Raw genomic sequence first — 18,325 nt, forward strand, 5'->3', positions numbered from 1 at the left:
CTTGACATTGTGTTGGGTCTCACGGTTTCTCTTCTCAAATTGAGAAGATTGATAAAAGTGGGTGGGCCCCACAATTTCAGATCTCTCTCTCCCTACTATCTCCAAACCAAACGCGGGTGGTGGTGCACAATCTCCTCTAACTTCATCTATGTCATTTCTCTCTCGTTAAACTCTGCTCAAACAAACAAGCCGTAAATGAACATTGAAAAGTTTTTACCGGTTAGCTTTGATGTAAATCGCAGAGGTTTGGTTTTTAGTTAGGAAGTTCGTTTGAAACATTGAAATTTGATATCACAGTTTCCAATGCACATTCAGCCAACGGAATGCGCTTGTTGGATTGGGTGAATATGTTTTCACATTCACCCAACTGAAAACCAAATAGGCTCGCAAATATTTGACTAAAATTGATCTTTACATGCAATAGAAAAATCTCATGTAATGTTTATAAGGAGCTTTATCAATTTTAATATTAATATAAATTTTTAGGAATTAATACAAAATAAAGTTTATACTTTTAGTGAGTAATATAAAATATAAAATAACTTTTTCATATATTATCAGGGATGATTTCAAGAGATTTCAGTTTTTTTTAATGTTTTACTCACTACCTTGGCTTTTTTAATTTACAAAACTCACTTTTTTTATCAAGTCATTTTCTTTGGGGTTTACCTTCATAGTTTTTTCGATCCGGATCCTCTCCTGCCAACATTTTTGTCCAGCCCCTCCAGCAGAAATCTAGACCGTTTAATGCATCTATCAGCATATGCACATCTTCTTTTCTGCTTATAGACTCATTCTTGAATGTTCATGGATGTGATCTTGGAGAACATATTAAATGCTCTCACCCTACTATCCGAATTTATATATATATAGTTATTATCTAGGTAGAAGCACTGCTCCAAATAAAGAACTCCAATTAATATTTATCCAATTTCTGGTTCAATTGAAGTCAGTAGCAAATAACCACAACAGGCACCGAACCAAGCAATGGTTGATCAATTGAAGTCAGCAAACAACCACATCAGGCACCGAACCATGTAATCTTAATTGGGAATTTAATCAATTTACAGATACCCCATGTTCTTCTCTGATAGAGTACTGTTGGGAGAGAAAAAGAAAGAGAGACAGAAAATCAATTTAACATGGTTCGGCACTTAATTAGTCTGTATCTACCTCCACGGCACTTAACTTGGTGTAAATAATGTTTATAAGTAGGTGTTATATATATATATATATATATATATAGAGATGTATCATGTGAGAAAGGTGTTCTTATGTGAGAACATGAGAATAAATCATGACCGTTAGATCTAATCATGAACGGTCCAGATTAAAACATTAAGTTATGTGAGTTTTTAAGAAAGTCACATGACTTTTTTAAGTGATCATGTGAGCATTAAATTGTTTTAATCTGGACCGTTCATGACATAATCTAACGGTCATGATTTATTCTCATTTTCTCACATAAGAACATCTTTCTCATATGATACATCCCCTATATATAGAGGATGTATCTTATGAGAAAGGTAATCTTATGTGAGAAAATGAGAATAAATCACGACCGTTAGATCTAACCATCAACGGTCAAGATTAAAACATTAAGTCATGTGACTTTTTTAAGTGATCATGTGACAATCACATGACCATTAAATTCTTTTAATCTTAACCGTTGATTGTTAGATCTAACGGTCGTGATTTATTCGCATTTTCTCACATAAGATTACCTTTCTCATAAGATACATCCTCTATATATATATATATATATATATATTGTGTGTATGTAATAAAATTGTGTTAAAAGTGAAAGTCCTTTTTATTTTATTTTTTTAACGTGAAAATCCTTTTTATTAATAAGATAAATTTAACGGTTTAGAAAAATATGCATCGGGAAGCAGGCTTATCATTCTCAACTCTCTTTCAAAACTTAACCAAACACACTCTAAGAATAAAAGAAAGTCGTATTAAGTAAACTAGGTTAAGATTTTATTTAGATCATAATCATAACAATTCTTCTACTAGGAGTCTAATTGCAATAATTCATTGTAAATAATAGACTCTATTTCATTTAGTGTTGCGCATACACCTTCATAGTGAATTATCCTCAATGGCTAGATGAGGCAATGGAGAGCTTCAGTCTTTGTCAACATATCAACTTGATTGTTTGATCCTAAGATCATCAATACACATAAATCTCCATGTTCTTCGATAAAATGATACTTTAACTGTATGTCTGTATGTGCTTGCAAATACTATCATAAGTAATTTAAAACATGTTAAAACATTGACTATAAATAATTTTTAAAATAAATATTAATATGTAAATAAATTAATATTATATATAAAATTATCCTTTTATATAATTTCAAACCTTTCACGTAGTTCAATCACTAATTTTATGAAATAATTATAATTCAAATATCTAATTAACTTGACAATTTTTAATTAAGAAAAGTAGCCTATCAACTCACTTCACGAAAAAATAAATAATAAAAAGGAATTAATGTAAATGTATATTCATGAAAGAAAAAAAGTATTAAAATTCATTCTGAAAGACTTTCAGAATGTATTAATGAAGCATGGCCTGGAAGTAGATTGTCTGTGGGGCTGTCAAGTCTCATTGTCTCAAAGTTATTATTAGTTCAACAGGTAAAGTTGTTATACTTAATATACATTTGCGTTGAATTAGCATCAACGGGTCCATAGCTCAGTGGTAGAGCATTTGACTGCAGATCAAGAGGTCACCGGTTCGAACCCGGTTGGGCCCTTTTTTTCCTCTTTTTCTCTTTATTTTTTCCTTTTTTTGGGTCAAATTTCTCAAAAGTTCCAGTCTTTTTTGGGTAATGCAGAAGTTTCAAAATGAGTGAAGGGCCCGTTCTCATGTCAGCCACATAAGAGAGCCCAACAGCACAGGTTTTTTTTGTCAAAGAACAACAACAACAACAGGAAGATCAAATAATCAGAACCCTTTTTTTTGTCATACCCTCATAGCCCAACTGAATTGGCAGAATTAAGAACTACTTTGCGTCTTTGCCCATACTGGTTTGTCATACATTTTTGTACACTTTTTTTAAATTTTTTTTTACCATTTACATACATTCACTTTGAAATTAAAGAGTAAAAATATGAGATTATGATGTATAAATAGTAAAACGGATTTGTGCATTAGGTGAAATTAAGTTTGTAGCCGACGAAACTATGACATTTTGGCTTATGGGCCCATTTCATCTTAATATAAAAATGAAAAGAGAAAAAGTTTGATAAACCGACGGTGTATAGTTTTTTTACATCGTCAACTAATCAGATTTCAAGGATGTGCCACGTCAATTAATAAAATTAAATAAAATAAGAGATTTTCTCACATCCTTGAAATCTGATTGGTTGATGGTGTAAAAAAACTTTATACCGTCGGTACATAGAAATTAAACTCAAATGAAAAAGTCCTATCAGAAGTTAGAACGATATATAACAATTATAAGCTAATTCATGAATAATTGTACTTACATATGTCTCCGCAACCCTCACATCATTCCATAGAATAATATAGAGCATGTCAAAAAAGCTCATCCTTATTAACCTTTATCCAACTCTCTTGCATAGAATAATATAGAGCATAATTAAACATGCAAGATACAAACGTAATATGAATTAACAAATAATTAAGTTGGAAGTGATATGATCATTTATGGAATGGATCTACATGTTTGAAGTAAGTAACCCTCCTTATTTGATGTCGTACTCTTCTTAACCTCCTCTAAAGTCTTCATTAAGTCATATGAAGATGAATCGCGCAAAAGATATTCCCATACTAATTTTTTGAAAGGACATTTTGTTAATTTGATCAAAATACACATCACTTAAATTTTTTTAATTTCTCTCCAACCAAATAACATAAAAATAATCTTATTTTTCTACTCTTTTCCATTCTTTTCTGTTTGTTTCTCTCACTTTTCTTATACACACCAAACAATAACATACCACTAACGATAGAAATAGCATGAGAAGATTTCACATGTCAATTATAGCGCGCCAAGTCAGCAACCAATAACACAACACCCACCATTTCGACGGTGTCGGTGATACATTCACCTCTCCAACCCAAAACTCCCCCAATTCACTCTTTCCCCTTTCCCATTTTCAATCAAGATCCACCACCACCACCACCACCGTATAATCCTCTCATCATGGCGGCGTCACGGCGGCTCCGGGATCTCCAATCCGAGCCCTCCAACAAGATCTGCGTCGACTGCTCCCAAAAAAACCCCCAATGGGCCTCCGTCTCCTACGGCGTCTTCATGTGCCTCGAATGCTCCGGCAAACACCGCGGCCTCGGTGTCCACATCTCCTTCGTCCGATCCGTCACCATGGACTCCTGGTCCGAACTCCAGATCAAGAAAATGGAAGCCGGAGGCAACAAAAAACTCAACAACTTCCTCTCCCAATACGGCATCGCCAAGGAAACCGACATCGTCGCCAAGTACAATTCCAATGCCGCTTCCATCTACCGCGACCGCATCCAGGCGATCGCCGAGGGCCGTTCCTGGCGGGATCCACCGGTTGTGAAGGAGTCAGGGAGGCCGCCGGTGGCTCCTAGCAGCGGGGGCGGCGGAGGGTGGGATGATTGGGGTAATGAGGACAATGTCGGATCTCGCGGCGGTGGGGATATGCGGCGGAATCAGTCTACTGGAGATGTTTTGGGGTTTGGTGGTGGAGGCGGAGTGGTTCCGTCGAGGTCGAAGTCGACGGAGGATATTCACACGCGGACGCAGTTGGAGGCATCTGCTGCTAACAAGGAGAGCTTCTTCGCGAGGAAGATGGCGGAGAATGAGTCTAGGCCGGATGGGCTTCCGCCGTCGCAGGGTGGCAAGTATGTTGGATTTGGGTCTAGTCCTGCCCCTGCTCAAAGGAGCAGCAATCCTCAAAACGATTATTTCGATGTCGTTTCGCAGGTGAATATCTCGAAGCTCTGTTGTTTTCTTTTTCCTTTCAAATGATTTATCTTTGAGATGATAAATGTTCTATCTGTTTTGTGTCTGTGTTCAGGGAATTGGTAAATTATCATTAGTTGTTCAGGCAGGAACCAAAGAGTTAACTTCCAAGGTAATTTGCATATCTTTGAGATGATTGTTTTTGTTCAGTTTTGCTTAGATGGTTAATGGATTTTGTGTTTCATCTAGCTCCTTGTTGATTTGAGTTGAATTCATGTTCAGGGTATTGTTAATGTGCAGCATTTGGATACGTTTGTTTTGGATTAGGATCCTCTCAATTGAATTGACATTGTCAATTGAAACATTGTGTCTGTCTATTTCTTCATAAATATTCAACGAATTCACCTAGTTAATACATATGAACGCAAAATTTCAACTTGAGAGTTTACAATTGAGAAGATCCTGATCCATTTCTAACATGTTATGAGGTATTAGGAAAATTAAAATATGCCACTAATGTGTCAAAGAACCTGCTGTGTCCTTCTGAAAGTGGAAGGGCTTTTTCTCCTAAAACGGATTCCAAATTCTACTTTTGATTAGTGTTTTATTTTAAATCCATCTTATTATTTATTTATTGCAGTTTATAGTCAGTTTATTAACATATTTGGACCAGTTTCTCTTTCACTACTCACAGAAGCTTCTCTCCATAACTGATTATGACTTCAGAATCAATTGTAGAAGGGTTTCCAAACACACACTATATTTGCAGACCCAATTTTAGATTTGAATATAGAGAACTTTCATGCTGGATGCCCGGATATAAAGTGGAGTTTGCTCTGTCAATATGCATCATGGGTGCTTTATGAATAAAATATTGGTTTTTTGTTGGAGTTGAAAAAGCGATTACTGGTTTTTGGCAAAAATGCTGCTGTAATACGATATCGTGGCAATGAAATTTTTGGTGATAACCAAAAGTGCTGAGGGTGTTGAAATTTTGTATTTAAGGCAATTAGACCATGTAATTTTTGGAGAAGTTTTTGTGGAATACTCTTGTTTGTGATGGGTGTAAGTTTGCTAAATGCTAACTAGATGTGCATTGTTGGAAATGATAAGCAACACTTTCTGCCTATAGCCTCTTGAATTTTTTTAGGGTTTTCCTACTAGCTTTCATTACCTTTTTTATGTGGAGATGAGCATAGAAGGTTTAGAGCTGTTAGGCACATCATTTTAGGACAAAATTATGTATATTGCAAAATCTCATTCTATGGTGTGTTTCCTTTCATATGGAACTTTATTGCTCATCATAGTTCTCCCAGCAACTTTGTTGTTGGCAATTGGCAGTTATTCTTTGCCTCATGAACTATATCTATAATTTCAGGTAAAGGAGGGTGGTTATGATTACAAAGTCAATGAAACTGTCAATATTGTCTCTCAGAAGACATCGGAGATTGGACAAAGGACATGGGGTATAATGAAAGGGGTCATGGCATTGGCTTCACAGAAAGTTGAGGAGCTCACTAGTGATAACCCAAATGGGAATTCTGATAACTGGCAACGAAATGAGAATGGTAGAAATGGTTCTTATCAAGAGTTCAATCATGAGAATAAAGGTTGGAATTCTTCTATCAGAGAAGGACAGCCTTCATCAGGTGGACAAACTAATACTTACTCAAGTTCTTGGGATGATTGGGACCATAAAGATTCCACAAAGGGAGGTCCAGCTAGAGGATCAGCTCCTCAGTCATCCAATGGGAGGAACAACTCAAGTTCTTGGGATGATTGGGACCACAAGGATGCTAGGAAGGTAGAACCAGCTAAAGGATCATCTCCCCATAATAATGATAGTTGGGCTGGCTGGGATGATGCCAAAGATGATGACTTCGATAATAAAGCTAGTGATCATAATGGAACATCAGGTTCTGGCTGGACAGGAGGAGGCTTTCTCTAAGGTTTGTAAATTATACAATACTTAAACTTTGATAGTAAGAAAGGAACAATTAAAAGCTTTCATATTTTACCTGAATGGCTCACACTTAAGTCCAGTACTGTCTTTCATTTACTTGAACACATTCTTTACATGACTTGAAATCTTCATCCTGTGCCATTAGAAAAATTGGGGCATATTTGTAAATGGCTTAGATTTTGTTAAATCTCCTATATGGCCTTACAATTTATAATTTTAACCTGCATGACTATAGAACTTGTTGAATTTGTAATGTGTGCTTCTTGTTGGTCTGTTGTGGAAGAAAAAGAGGGGGGGGGATGTTTTGCATGTTAAGTAGTCAGCATCTTGAGGATGGAAATCATTATCTGTTTTTTAGAGGTGCTCGTCAATTGGATTTCGTCGATTTTAAGATGGAAAACTATCTAATTCATCCCCCATTGATTTTCTTATTCTAATAGTACCCAATCAATTTGGTTTTCAATTCAAACTTGGTTTAAGAAAAATGCTAGCAACACACTCTTTAACACAATTTATGTGATTGGGCTATTTTTAAAAAAGTCTACATTTTTTAAAAAATTGAGTTAAGTGTGTTGACTTTTTCGTGAACAACCCAATCATAAGAAGCATGTGGGAAGAGTGCGTTCAAAAGAGTGTTTGCTAGCACTCCTCTTTATTTAATCCAATCTAATGTAGATGAGTTTGGGTTGAATTGGATTCTGTTTTGCTCTGTTTTGAAGGAAGCAGTAAATAAACAATATAATATGCATCAAGAAGCAAATCTGAACACCATTAAAATAATAAGATATATTAAGAGAACAATATCATGAAGAAAACAAACTGTTACCATATTATTTCGTTTTGGATTAAATTGATGGAACACCTAATTTTGATGTCTTCTTTTTTGGTGTTTTAGCCTTCATTTTTAGTGCACACCTTTGAACTAAAATGTGACTTTGATATTCTTCTTGAACCAGGTGCGACCCTATCTTTTGTTGGTGTCAAAGTTGTCTTAAGTGACAAAAATACAGTAGCTTTTACACCGGTGGCCTGCAGGCCAAGCAAGGGTGTCATTTAACATGATGAATGTGTCCAGACTGTCTACTATTAAAATCATGCCCCACCTCCCTCCATTATGTGCAGGAAGATTTTTTTTTTTTCAGGTTATTGTTTTGTCAGCAAGTCTTTATTTTTCATCATTTTCCTATCCTCCCCTTATGTAATTTTGTTTGTGATTTTTTGGGAACTTTTGGATGGTTGGAAACGTAGTTTTACATGTACAAGTGTCCAAAGGAAGGGCAAATTGCCCTAATTTAAGATAACTGCTACCTTGAAGTGTGTTGAAACATTATTGTGTCATGAAAATTTGATAATTGTATTGAAATTGCAGCTACTTAATTCGTCTTCTTGGTAGTTTTACTTGCTCCAGTTTGAACACGTGGTTATTTCATTGTTATTTCCCATAATTAGTCATTATCCTTAGTATCACTGTTATTAGGAGGAACATTTCAATCTTGTGCTGTGTAAAGCACAAACCATCCAGAATAACATAATACTTCATTGCACTACATAGATCTGATTTTTGGAGGTGGGGTAATACTTATATGCTTGCTAAATTGCTAATATTATCAGATAGCCTGGAGTGTGTTTGAAGGAGGGGGATTTGGTAGTGGTTATTTGATTATATCGACCAGAGTGCATGATCTGCATATTTTTAAACACAAGGCCATTGCTATATAGATACATGAACCATCCACCTACATACATCACCCAAAATGGGGGTTTATTTTTGCACATATGTAACCTTATTCTGTGCTGGTCTGATTGCTCACACATATTGACATCATTTTATACGGATGATTCAATTTCTGATATAGTAGTGTTAATCACAGTACTATTGGCACTTGCTGTCTCTCTGATTGTAGTTTCGTTTGAATTTTTCAAATGATGATCCTGTATAACTAGCACTGAACTCGTAATGCCTTGACCTGATGAAGTTAACAGATCTCCAACAGGCCCTAGCTCAGCATGTTCCAGACGAGAATCCTGTATGTTTAGCATCATGGTTGACTCAAGAATCTGTTGCCCCTTCCCCACAATTATGAACTCGTACTCCTTACCCTTCCCAATTGTCACCACCTCCTCTGCTATGTTGCATGTGTCCTTTTCAATGTACTCCACTGCACCTAGCCATTTAGTTTTGAACTCGCTTATTGCCACTTCATCCAACATCTGCATATGCATTCAAATTAGTGAGAATGGTAGTTGTTGGCCATGGATCAAAGCCATTCATATGATGTTTCTAGTTTTTAGCTGAAGCAACATACCTTCTCTTCTTCCCAATTGTTAGCTGATGTTGATGAGTTGCAGTTTTGTCCCTCTTCCTTTGCTTCCCTGTCTGAAGTGAATCTCACAAGAGACAACCTAATTGCTGGATGCTCTGCCATCCTACTTCCCAACTCCAAAGCCTTACGATCATCCGGCCCACCAATGAAAATCATGCACACCCTCTTCCCTGAAGAAACATTAGTCACTGCTCCTTGTTGGTATCTTCTCCCCACACCGCGATTAACAAGTACTGCAACAGAGCAAGGTGCATTTTGAAGCACCCTCTGATTGACTTCTCTCCATCCCTGCCCTATGTTTTCAACTGTTTCTTCATCTTCCCCTCTCCACCTTTTGTGAAAGGGCAATAAGATCATTGCGACACATTTCTCCTTTGCAACATGGCATATGTCTTCATGGATTGTAGCCAATGATGAGATGGATGTCAAGTGATGCACTGTGACTTGCCCCACATGGCCATAAGCTTGGAATGCAGTGGCAATTTGCTCATGCGTTGTGTTTCTTTGGAATCGGTTGATGAAGGGGAAACCACTCTTTCGACTGCGTAGGACCATTAAGATGGAGGATGAGCTGTCAGTGAGTTCAGTGAGCTGCATAACGTAGAGTTTGAGCTTGGAAGTGGTGGTGGCTCGAACCGGTTCGATGAAGCTGATGAGTGAGGGAATGTTTCCAGTTCCATGGATGCATGCAAGAATGCGAAGCTTCTCTTCTGTGTCTGTCAGTGGTGGTGGTTTTGGCATCCTGCGAAGGTGGATGAGGGAATTAGCAGAACGAGAAGGTTTATATATTGCAGCCACTGCTGGAGTTGTGATGAAGGTGGTAAAGAGAGCCATGAGCACTAGGATTGTAAACATCTCGTCGTTGAGGACCTGCTTAACCATGGTAGTACATTGTATATGACACAAGAGAAAACAAACACTGTTATTAATCAAAAGGAGAAGCAAACTTTACCTTCTTTTCTTTGCCAATATTGAGAACGATAAGCTCAACCAAGCCTTTAGTATTCATCAAAACTCCAAGTGTCAACGACTCCCTCACCGGAATTGTGCACATCATCGCTACCGCAAATGTCCCCAAAATCTTCCCAACGCACGCTGTTGCTATAACCACCAAGAGTAGCCCCCATGCCACTACACCGTGCAACTTAGCCACGTCCGTTTTCAACCCACTCGATGCGAAATACAGAGGAAGCAACAATGTCGAAACAAAATCCTCAATCCTCTTTGTTACCCTACTTGCAAACTCACCCCCTTGCGGTATAGTCAGCCCAAAAACAAACGCCCCGAAAATTGAGTGTATCCCTATTAAATCTGTCACAAACGCACACAACATCACCCCAGCAAGCGTCAAACAAATGTACATTTCGTCAATCACGTCATACTCCTCCCGTGAACACCGCTGCGCAACACGATCCATCATCGGTCGAACCGCTAACATCATGAATGCAACAAAAGCAACTCCTGAGAGCATAAATGCAACCAAAAAATATAAATGGATAGAAAATTTTTGGTAGACACCTGAGGAGTGTAGACATGATTGAGAGAAAGAAAAAGATTAAAGAGAAGTAAACATACATATATTTATGTAACATGATAAACTCAACAATGACTAATTGAAGAATACATTGTGAAAATTATAACCGTACCTACTCAAACATACAAATGATGCCAACATTATCAGATGCCAACATTATCAGACACGTCATTTAATTTTTTCTATCTTTATTTTTACATATATCACATTAATTACTTTTTGTTTTTTCATTCTAAGTGTTTGGTGCGTGTCTACACTATACAAATATTAATATACCATTTCTCAAATTCTAAAGCCCAAATTAAAGAAAATTTGTTGGATAGCTCTCATACTTTTCTTTAATTTAGAGGTTGTCTTCTTATTAATCTAAATCGCAAATTTTAAAAATTATTATTATGTGTTATTGCATGGAATATATTATATTAAGCAATCACAATTAAAAATGATGGAAGAGTTTTCCCATTTTCCATGTATCTAGTTCTGTGCCTATCTACCTGAGAAGAGCACCAGTATTGATGTGAGGACACTGTTTTTGTGTCCGCCACCAGCTAAGGCCACCGCAAGTGCTAACAAAACCCACGCGGCGACATCGTTGAAGGCTGCAGCGGCCATGGCGGTTTCTCCGACGTGTGTTGTGAGCAGCTTGAGCTCTGCTAGGATGCGTGCGAGGACAGGGAAGGCGGTGATGGAGAGAGAGACACCTAAGAAGATGAAGAGCTGGATGTATCCAACCTCCACGTTGGTCTCGGTACGGATGGCGCGTTGGAGGAGGAAGGTGACTCCAATGGCGAAGATAAAGGGGAGGGATATTCCCGCGGCGGCTATGTTGAAGGCTTGCCTGCCGCTGCGGCCGATGGTGCGGAGGTCGAGCTCGACTCCCACTAGGAAGAGGTAGAAGATGAGGCCAATGCTGGCTACTGATTCAAGAATGGGAGTGCTCCATGAAGGGAACACTGTGTTCATGAAAGTCTTGTTGCGCCCAATACCAGAAGGTCCTAGCAAAATTCCACCCTGACAATTTGCATAATTAAACCATGTTATATATTCTGAATTTCTGACTAACATTTTTTTATAAACAAAGTGAACTACTAAGATGACAAGAGTGCTCCAACCCATTACATAGAGATCAGAACAAAGATGAAACAAAGGTAAAGAAGCTATATATGATTAGAAAATTAAAGACAATTATAAGGAAAATGTTATGTTCAGGTATCAATTACACTTTCACCTTGATTAAATATGAAGAGAATAGAGAAAAATGAGTGATATGATGTGATGTGATAAAAAAATGCATTGAGCTAGAAAAAAAAAAGCAAAAATGAGATATAATAGAAAGTGTAGTATGAATATATCAAAACTCTAAACTTTATTTCACATGGTAAAGAATATATTATGTTTACAAGGTATACAAACGGGTGAGGCATTCCCATTTGAGTTGTTTAAATCACTCTAAATAAATATTTAGTAAAGTTACTCTATTATTGGGTGCCCAATAACATTTTGACATGTGAAATTAATGATATTATTGAGTTATCTACGATAATTTAACCCCCAAAGTAAATTGTGCATGATTTAGATGAGGTGTTAATTTCTTATTGCTCAATTTTGAAATGTTAGACACAATTTAAGTGAGAATAGGGCAAAGAGAAAAGAGATAAAAGTGTGAATGTATCTAACTCAATTTTAAAACACAAAAGACTGCTTATTATTGAAAAGAATTACATATTTGAAAACTAGGCATATAATTAAGGAACTTAATCCAAGTTTAGTTTTATTGGTACTATCTATGGGGACTTACAATGATTTCGGCAACAACTTTGGGTTGACGAAGGGGTTTGAGGAAGAAGGAAAGGATGCGGCTGATGAAAAGGACTAAAGTGATTTGAATGATTAAGAGTGGAAGAGGGTGGTTCAAAGGATTATCGCCCTGCCAGGCTCCATCAGACGATGTTGTGTTGTGCATCGTGTGGATAAAAGATTTCTAAGAGTTTGATGCTGTATGAAATGGAAGCAGGACAACTATGAGTGATCAAGTTGAAATCTTGTTATGATAGTCTTGGAGGAATAGGGTTTTTATAGAGCAACAGGGGGAGAAAAAGAAGGTTGATAATATCATAATATAATCAGTCTCAACACATATACCGCGACATATAATCAATCATTATTGGACACTTCATTTTTATCGAGGTTTTTGACTGCCAAGACACTGTGTGACAGTCACCAACCATCATAAAAAAGGTGGTATCCGATAGTGGTCGGTTTTATTTTGTAATTCACCTATTATTTTAATACATTTTAACTTACTTTCTTTTCTATTTACTTTAAGAAGAGACGCACATAATATTTCAATTAGAAGAAGAAAGAGATATGAAATAAAACATGCAAACTTAGAGTCATTTAATTTATCGTTAAAATGTATGAAAAAAAAGTGTAAACTAAACAGTTGCCCGAGTTCAACGTTCACGTTTTGTCGTATTATTCCCATTTTCTTGTAATATTATTTTAAGCAATCGACTCTACATCCATATATTCACTCCACTCTAAATTTTTTCCACATTTATGGCGTATCATTGAGCCAATTATCAACATCAAGGAAAAAGTATGCACTAATCAAATTGGAGGAGAGTGGAGACAAATCATAACGTTGCATTACTTGTTAGTGGAGAGTGGAGACTAACCCAATGAAGCCTTCACATATCATTTTGAAGAATAACATGATACTTGAATTGGATTTGGAACATATATTTGTTTTATTTTCCTAAACGAAAAATGGTCAAAGTGATCAATATATCACTTTAAATGTAAAGTAAAGGTGATATTCGATTCCGGCAATGGGTATTTTTTATACATTATATTGTTATACACCAGGAATATTGCGTTACTAGAATATAATTCTAATGCTGTCTGCAGAAAGTTTGGAGGTAAAAGCTAAGAGAGTGAGTTTTTTGGGGAAGAGCGGCTAGCTAGATTTGGTTTTTCCAGAATCTGATTCGGAGGCAGTTGAAGGGTTGTTGGTGTGTAAGTTCCAATCCAACTAATCTGCTTGAATCTTATGTTTTCAATGTCTAGTATTGGGGTTGGAGGCGATTTTTGATATTGATCAACGCGAAGCCAAAGAGAATTCAAATGAAGTGGGATAGAAGTTCCGATTTCAGCGGCGTCGATGACGACGCACCCAACTCCTCCTAGGTGTATTTTATCATCACTCAGGTGCTAGGTGTATTTACTTGACTATGATGGCATTATCATCATGGAATCACACAAGTAAACAACACATTTGTCATCAATTCTAGACAAAAGACCATGGTAGACTTCGTAATGTCTTAGGTATATAGTTGCACAATCCAAACAAGAGATTATGATTTCACATAGAAAACATGTTATGGATATTTTGGAGGAGATATGTTTGTAAAATGGGAAGCCATTTAACACTCCTATGGAATTCCAAACTTATGCTAGCTCAGAGGGAGCCACGTACTCCCAGATATGGAAAAATATAGGAAATTAGTTGGAAAATTGAGTTACATCACTGTTACTCGCCATGATATTTCATTTCTTGTTAGTGTGGTAACAAGAAGGGCATTGAGAGACTGTGATTCAAAGGAGATTTATCATCTAGCAGCTGATTAGCAAAAATCAATTGCGTAAACTATCAACTAAAGCCGATGTCTTTTTTTGTTTGACAACAAGAAGCCAATGTTAAGTACATTGTGATTTAGCTATTTAAAATTTCATATTTAGAAAGTTCTAATCCACTAATTAGTAGCTAATCCATCAGCTCACAACCAACCAAATTAAGCAAAATAACTATTTTATTTTGGTGCCAAAATCCGGGTGCAGCATTATTTTCTATTGCAAATATATATAACACTTGAAATTTTGAAGGGCCAGGGCCGGTCCTGGGCCTGTGCAGGCAGGCCCACAGTCTAGGGCTTCCAAAAAGAAGGGGTCCCAAAAATATTTTTCGTTTTCCAAAGAAATTTCGTTTTTTTTGTCAACTTATATTTTATTCGTTGCAATGGGTCATTTATTGGGCCTATTTTATTTAATTTACTTATTGGGCCTACTTTTGAGACATTTATCCAAAATATAAATTATTTTCAAAAAATTACTGCTGGTGGGATTTGAACCAGGACTTCATGAAAGTCGACAACAAGCTTAACCATTGAACCACCAGTTGGTTTGGTTATTGAAACCGTTTTTGAATTATTATATGTTAACATTATATAGCATTTAATTTTTATTACATTTTAAATAGATAATGTTTTTTAAAAAAAATTATTAAGGGTCCATTTTTATTATTTGCCCAAAACCTCCAAAATGTCGGGACCGGCCCTGTAAAGGGGTCATGATCACAAGTGCTAGAATTACATTCATGCACCTTAATATTAGCTGATATGGACTAATCACTAAGAAAAGCATCAAAGCAAATCTATATATATCAAATATTACAAAATAGCACTAACAATATTTTAAATGGATATCCAACTCCACTGATCCAATATTCTCAACAGACTAAAGCAACAATACCAATTTCATAAACAAATATGGAGGGAAAAGACAAATCACGAGATTCGGGCATTCCGCCATTTAGTTTAGTATAGGCTTAATTCCACTTTGAGCCCCTGATGTTTTCAAAATGTGCGATTGACACCCCCCGTGTTTAAAACGTGCGGTCAGGGCCCCTAACGTTACAGAAACGTTAACTTTGGGCCTTTCCGTCCACTTCCGTTAGTTGACCAAACGGAAATGCTGACGTGGGACCCTTTAATTAATAAAAAAATTCATTTTTCTAATAAAACATATTAAAACATGATAATAATTTTTTTTAATTTTGGTAAATTAACCTAAATCCCTTTCAACCTTAATTTAACCCCAATTTGAACCCTAATCCAATCTGACCCATTCCCAATTTCATATCAATTGCTTCTTCTTCTTCAACAAATGCACAATCTTCATTTGCTGTGTTAATTTGCAGGCCAGAGAGGAAATGTGCAGGGAAAGATTGTGTGATGATGATGAGTTGGAGAAGAAGAAGAAGGAGGAGGATCGGAGATGAAGGAGTAGGAGATGATGTGATGATTTGGAAGAGAAAAATTATGATGATGATAAATTCTGGAAAAGCTTCATGATGAAGATGAAGGAGTAGGAGATGGTGGGAAGGGAAAATAGTGAAGAGGGAAAATAGGAGATTTGGGAAGGGAAAAACTTTCAGATCTGGGAAGATGGTCGGCGGCGAAGCTGGATGGGGCGCCGACGAGGCCGCACCACCACCACTAGTGCACCACCAATTCTTCTACCTCCTACTCCTCTTCCATCGCACCACCACAACTACCGCACCACCAACCCACTCTCCTCTTCTTCCTCCTCCTCTTCCATCCCACCAACCACCGTCACAACCAAACCCCATCACCTCCAAACCCACGCCCTCGTGAAGTCCCTGTCACCGTCCAACAAGAGGAGCACCTCGTCCTTCACCTTCAGGTCCTCCTTCAACGCCTTCATGACGAATGCCTTGCCCATCGCACGCGATGGTTTCTCCTTCGCCTTCAGCTCCCCGGAACTCTTCCCTTTCGTGAGCCCGACTCCCCGTCACCGTCTTGACCTCGCTGGCATCGTCCAGAAGAAGATTGGATTAGGGATTTTGGTGGTGGGAGTCAAGCAGATTTGGGCATGGGGTTAGGGATTTTTGTTTTATGGAATCAGTTTTCTGGGTAGGGAAATTTTGGGGGAATTCCTTCTCTTCCTTTCTCCTTCTTCTTCGAGCTTCTTCTTCTCCCCTTCTCCCCTTCTCTTCTTCTTCTCCCCTTCTCTTCTTCTTCTACGAAATCGCGTGTTTCTGATTTGGTGGGGGAGGGGGGGGAATGCGTTTGGGAAAATTTAATGTTAAACTAAAAAAGAAAATCCACGTCAATTAATGAAAGGGCCTCCGTTTGGTCAACTAACGGAGCTTAACAGAAGGGGCTGGATCGCACGTTTTTGAAACGTTGAGGTGTCTGACCGCTACGTTTAAACACGGGGGACCCCGATCGCTCATTTCTGAAACATCAGGGGCCCAAAGTGGAATTAAGCCTTTAGTATATGCATAAATAGGCATTTGGATTAGTATTAAAAACTAGTCCTATGAAGTAGAAACAGCTGTAGATTCAGGTCTTATATACACTGTTTTCAACTTTCTCATTATATTGGTTGAAATATGTGATTTGTATATATTTAGTGGATTTCTCTTGAATTTTAATTAATTAATTAGAGTGAAAATAGTGTTGTTAGCATTTTACATACACGAATATTACTTTTGCAGAATTTCAGGCTTCTTGCCATCAATCATAGTTGGAAATTAGTTTGGTGTATGAGATTTTTACATGGAGTATTGGACCTGAGAACCATTGCCGCCTCCAAACTTACGAACCATAACTCATGGAACTAAATGAATTGGCAAATTATGTGAAAATGGACTAAACACAAGCCTCGGCCCCAAAATTGATTTGGGCCGATTGAGCTTGAAATAGCTGAGAAAATTAGGCTGAAATTAGTTGATTCCTCAACTGATTAACTCTAGCAATTAGTAGATAAGGTTAATGATCAAGTTATAGCAATGCTAAGATGTAAGACTAAAACAGTGCAAGAAACACAAGAATGGACATGTGAGTTTTATTAATTGGTGGATATTGAGAGACACATTTATGTGTATGGGTAAAAATGAAATGCTAACAAATCAAAGTGTACACAAAAGAGTTCGTCTTGTAATTACAATCATTTCCAATTGAGTTACTCTACCAAATCTATATATCTATATATATATATATATATATTAAAGCAGTAACATTCTAAGCATGTCATTATAAAAAACCTCAGCTCGAGAATATTTTGCAATATTTTATTCCCCTAACTTTGAACCATAACGTGTCACGTGTCACTAAGCCATTATTTCTAAATATTTTATTCAATCACTCTTCTCTCTTCTCTCTCCCATTAACTTCCTTTTTTTTCTCTCTCCCACTATCTCCTTTCATTAAATCCACCCCAGCAATCCTTCAACTCACATTGGTTGATGTATGTAGTGGAATTCCTAGGTGACACTCTCATATTGTTTCCCTTCAAAATTATCCATATGTCATCTTCTCCTATTTTCTACATTTTCATATTTTATTAAATTCCAATAATAGTTGTCTCCCATTATCATTAATTGTGATTCTATCCCTCCAAATTTCGCAGCTCTCTCTCTCTTCATGTAACCTTTCAAATTTCCTATTCCCTATATTTGAAAACTGATTTCAATTAAAGGCAATTTCTCTATCCTATTTATTTATTCTTGACAATTAAAATAACGCTGCATTAATTATCTACTAATCTGTTTTTCATCAGTTTCAAGAACTGATTTTCATTTTGAATTATTTTTAATGGAGTCAAATCCTTGAAAAGCCAAAAGTATAGCACGCATATTTTAGAAATTAAACTACAGGTTTATTAAATTGGCAAAAATGGAGTGTTCCATGCTGAACCAAAATCATCTGCGAATTGCTATTGGAAGGAATTGCCCGCGCATTTAATTCTCACACAACCTACTATACTATCTCCA

General features: G+C 36.9%; 2 protein-coding genes and 1 non-coding gene across 3 annotated transcripts; 2 read left to right on the forward strand and 1 right to left on the reverse strand.

The window, feature by feature from the left end:
* Positions 1-2,693: 2,693 nt before the first annotated feature.
* Positions 2,694-2,765, forward strand: TRNAC-GCA (transfer RNA cysteine (anticodon GCA)). The gene has a single exon. It is a non-coding gene; the product is annotated as a tRNA-Cys (tRNA).
* A 1,243-nt stretch (positions 2,766-4,008) lies between these two features.
* On the forward strand, positions 4,009-8,265 carry LOC130730441 (ADP-ribosylation factor GTPase-activating protein AGD7-like). The gene is made up of 4 exons (XM_057582451.1): positions 4,009-4,946; positions 5,041-5,097; positions 6,304-6,874; positions 7,845-8,265. The coding sequence occupies exons 1-3, from the start codon at positions 4,182-4,184 to the stop codon at positions 6,871-6,873; spliced, it is 1,392 nt and encodes a 463-aa protein (XP_057438434.1). The 5' UTR covers positions 4,009-4,181; the 3' UTR covers position 6,874; positions 7,845-8,265.
* Positions 8,266-8,512: 247 nt separating this feature from the next.
* Positions 8,513-12,798, reverse strand: LOC130730440 (cation/H(+) antiporter 20-like). Its single transcript, XM_057582450.1, has 5 exons — positions 12,545-12,798; positions 11,241-11,757; positions 10,165-10,673; positions 9,195-10,082; positions 8,513-9,099 (listed from the first exon to the last, which is right to left on the reverse strand). Exons 1-5 carry the CDS (start codon positions 12,707-12,709, stop codon positions 8,716-8,718), a joined length of 2,463 nt encoding a protein of 820 aa, XP_057438433.1. The 5' UTR covers positions 12,710-12,798; the 3' UTR covers positions 8,513-8,715.
* Between the last annotated feature and the right edge of the window lie 5,527 nt (positions 12,799-18,325).

This window comes from Lotus japonicus, chromosome 1 (genome assembly GCF_012489685.1).
Source record: "Lotus japonicus ecotype B-129 chromosome 1, LjGifu_v1.2".
Taxonomy (NCBI): domain Eukaryota; kingdom Viridiplantae; phylum Streptophyta; class Magnoliopsida; order Fabales; family Fabaceae; genus Lotus; species Lotus japonicus.

Excerpts from the sequence above, each read along its gene's own strand:
- LOC130730441 (XM_057582451.1), top strand. The coding sequence starts at position 4,182 with ATGGCGGCGTCACGGCGGCTCCGGGATCTCCAATCCGAGCCCTCCAAC. Across the intron at positions 4,947-5,040 it reads ATTTCGATGTCGTTTCGCAG|GGAATTGGTAAATTATCATT; the intron begins GTGAATATCTCG and ends GTCTGTGTTCAG. Across the intron at positions 5,098-6,303 it reads CCAAAGAGTTAACTTCCAAG|GTAAAGGAGGGTGGTTATGA; the intron begins GTAATTTGCATA and ends CTATAATTTCAG.
- LOC130730440 (XM_057582450.1), bottom strand. The coding sequence starts at position 12,709 with ATGCACAACACAACATCGTCTGATGGAGCCTGGCAGGGCGATAATCCT. Across the intron at positions 10,674-11,240 it reads AATACTGGTGCTCTTCTCAG|GAGTTGCTTTTGTTGCATTC; the intron begins GTAGATAGGCAC and ends TTATGCTCTCAG. Across the intron at positions 9,100-9,194 it reads ACAATTGGGAAGAAGAGAAG|ATGTTGGATGAAGTGGCAAT; the intron begins GTATGTTGCTTC and ends ATGCATATGCAG.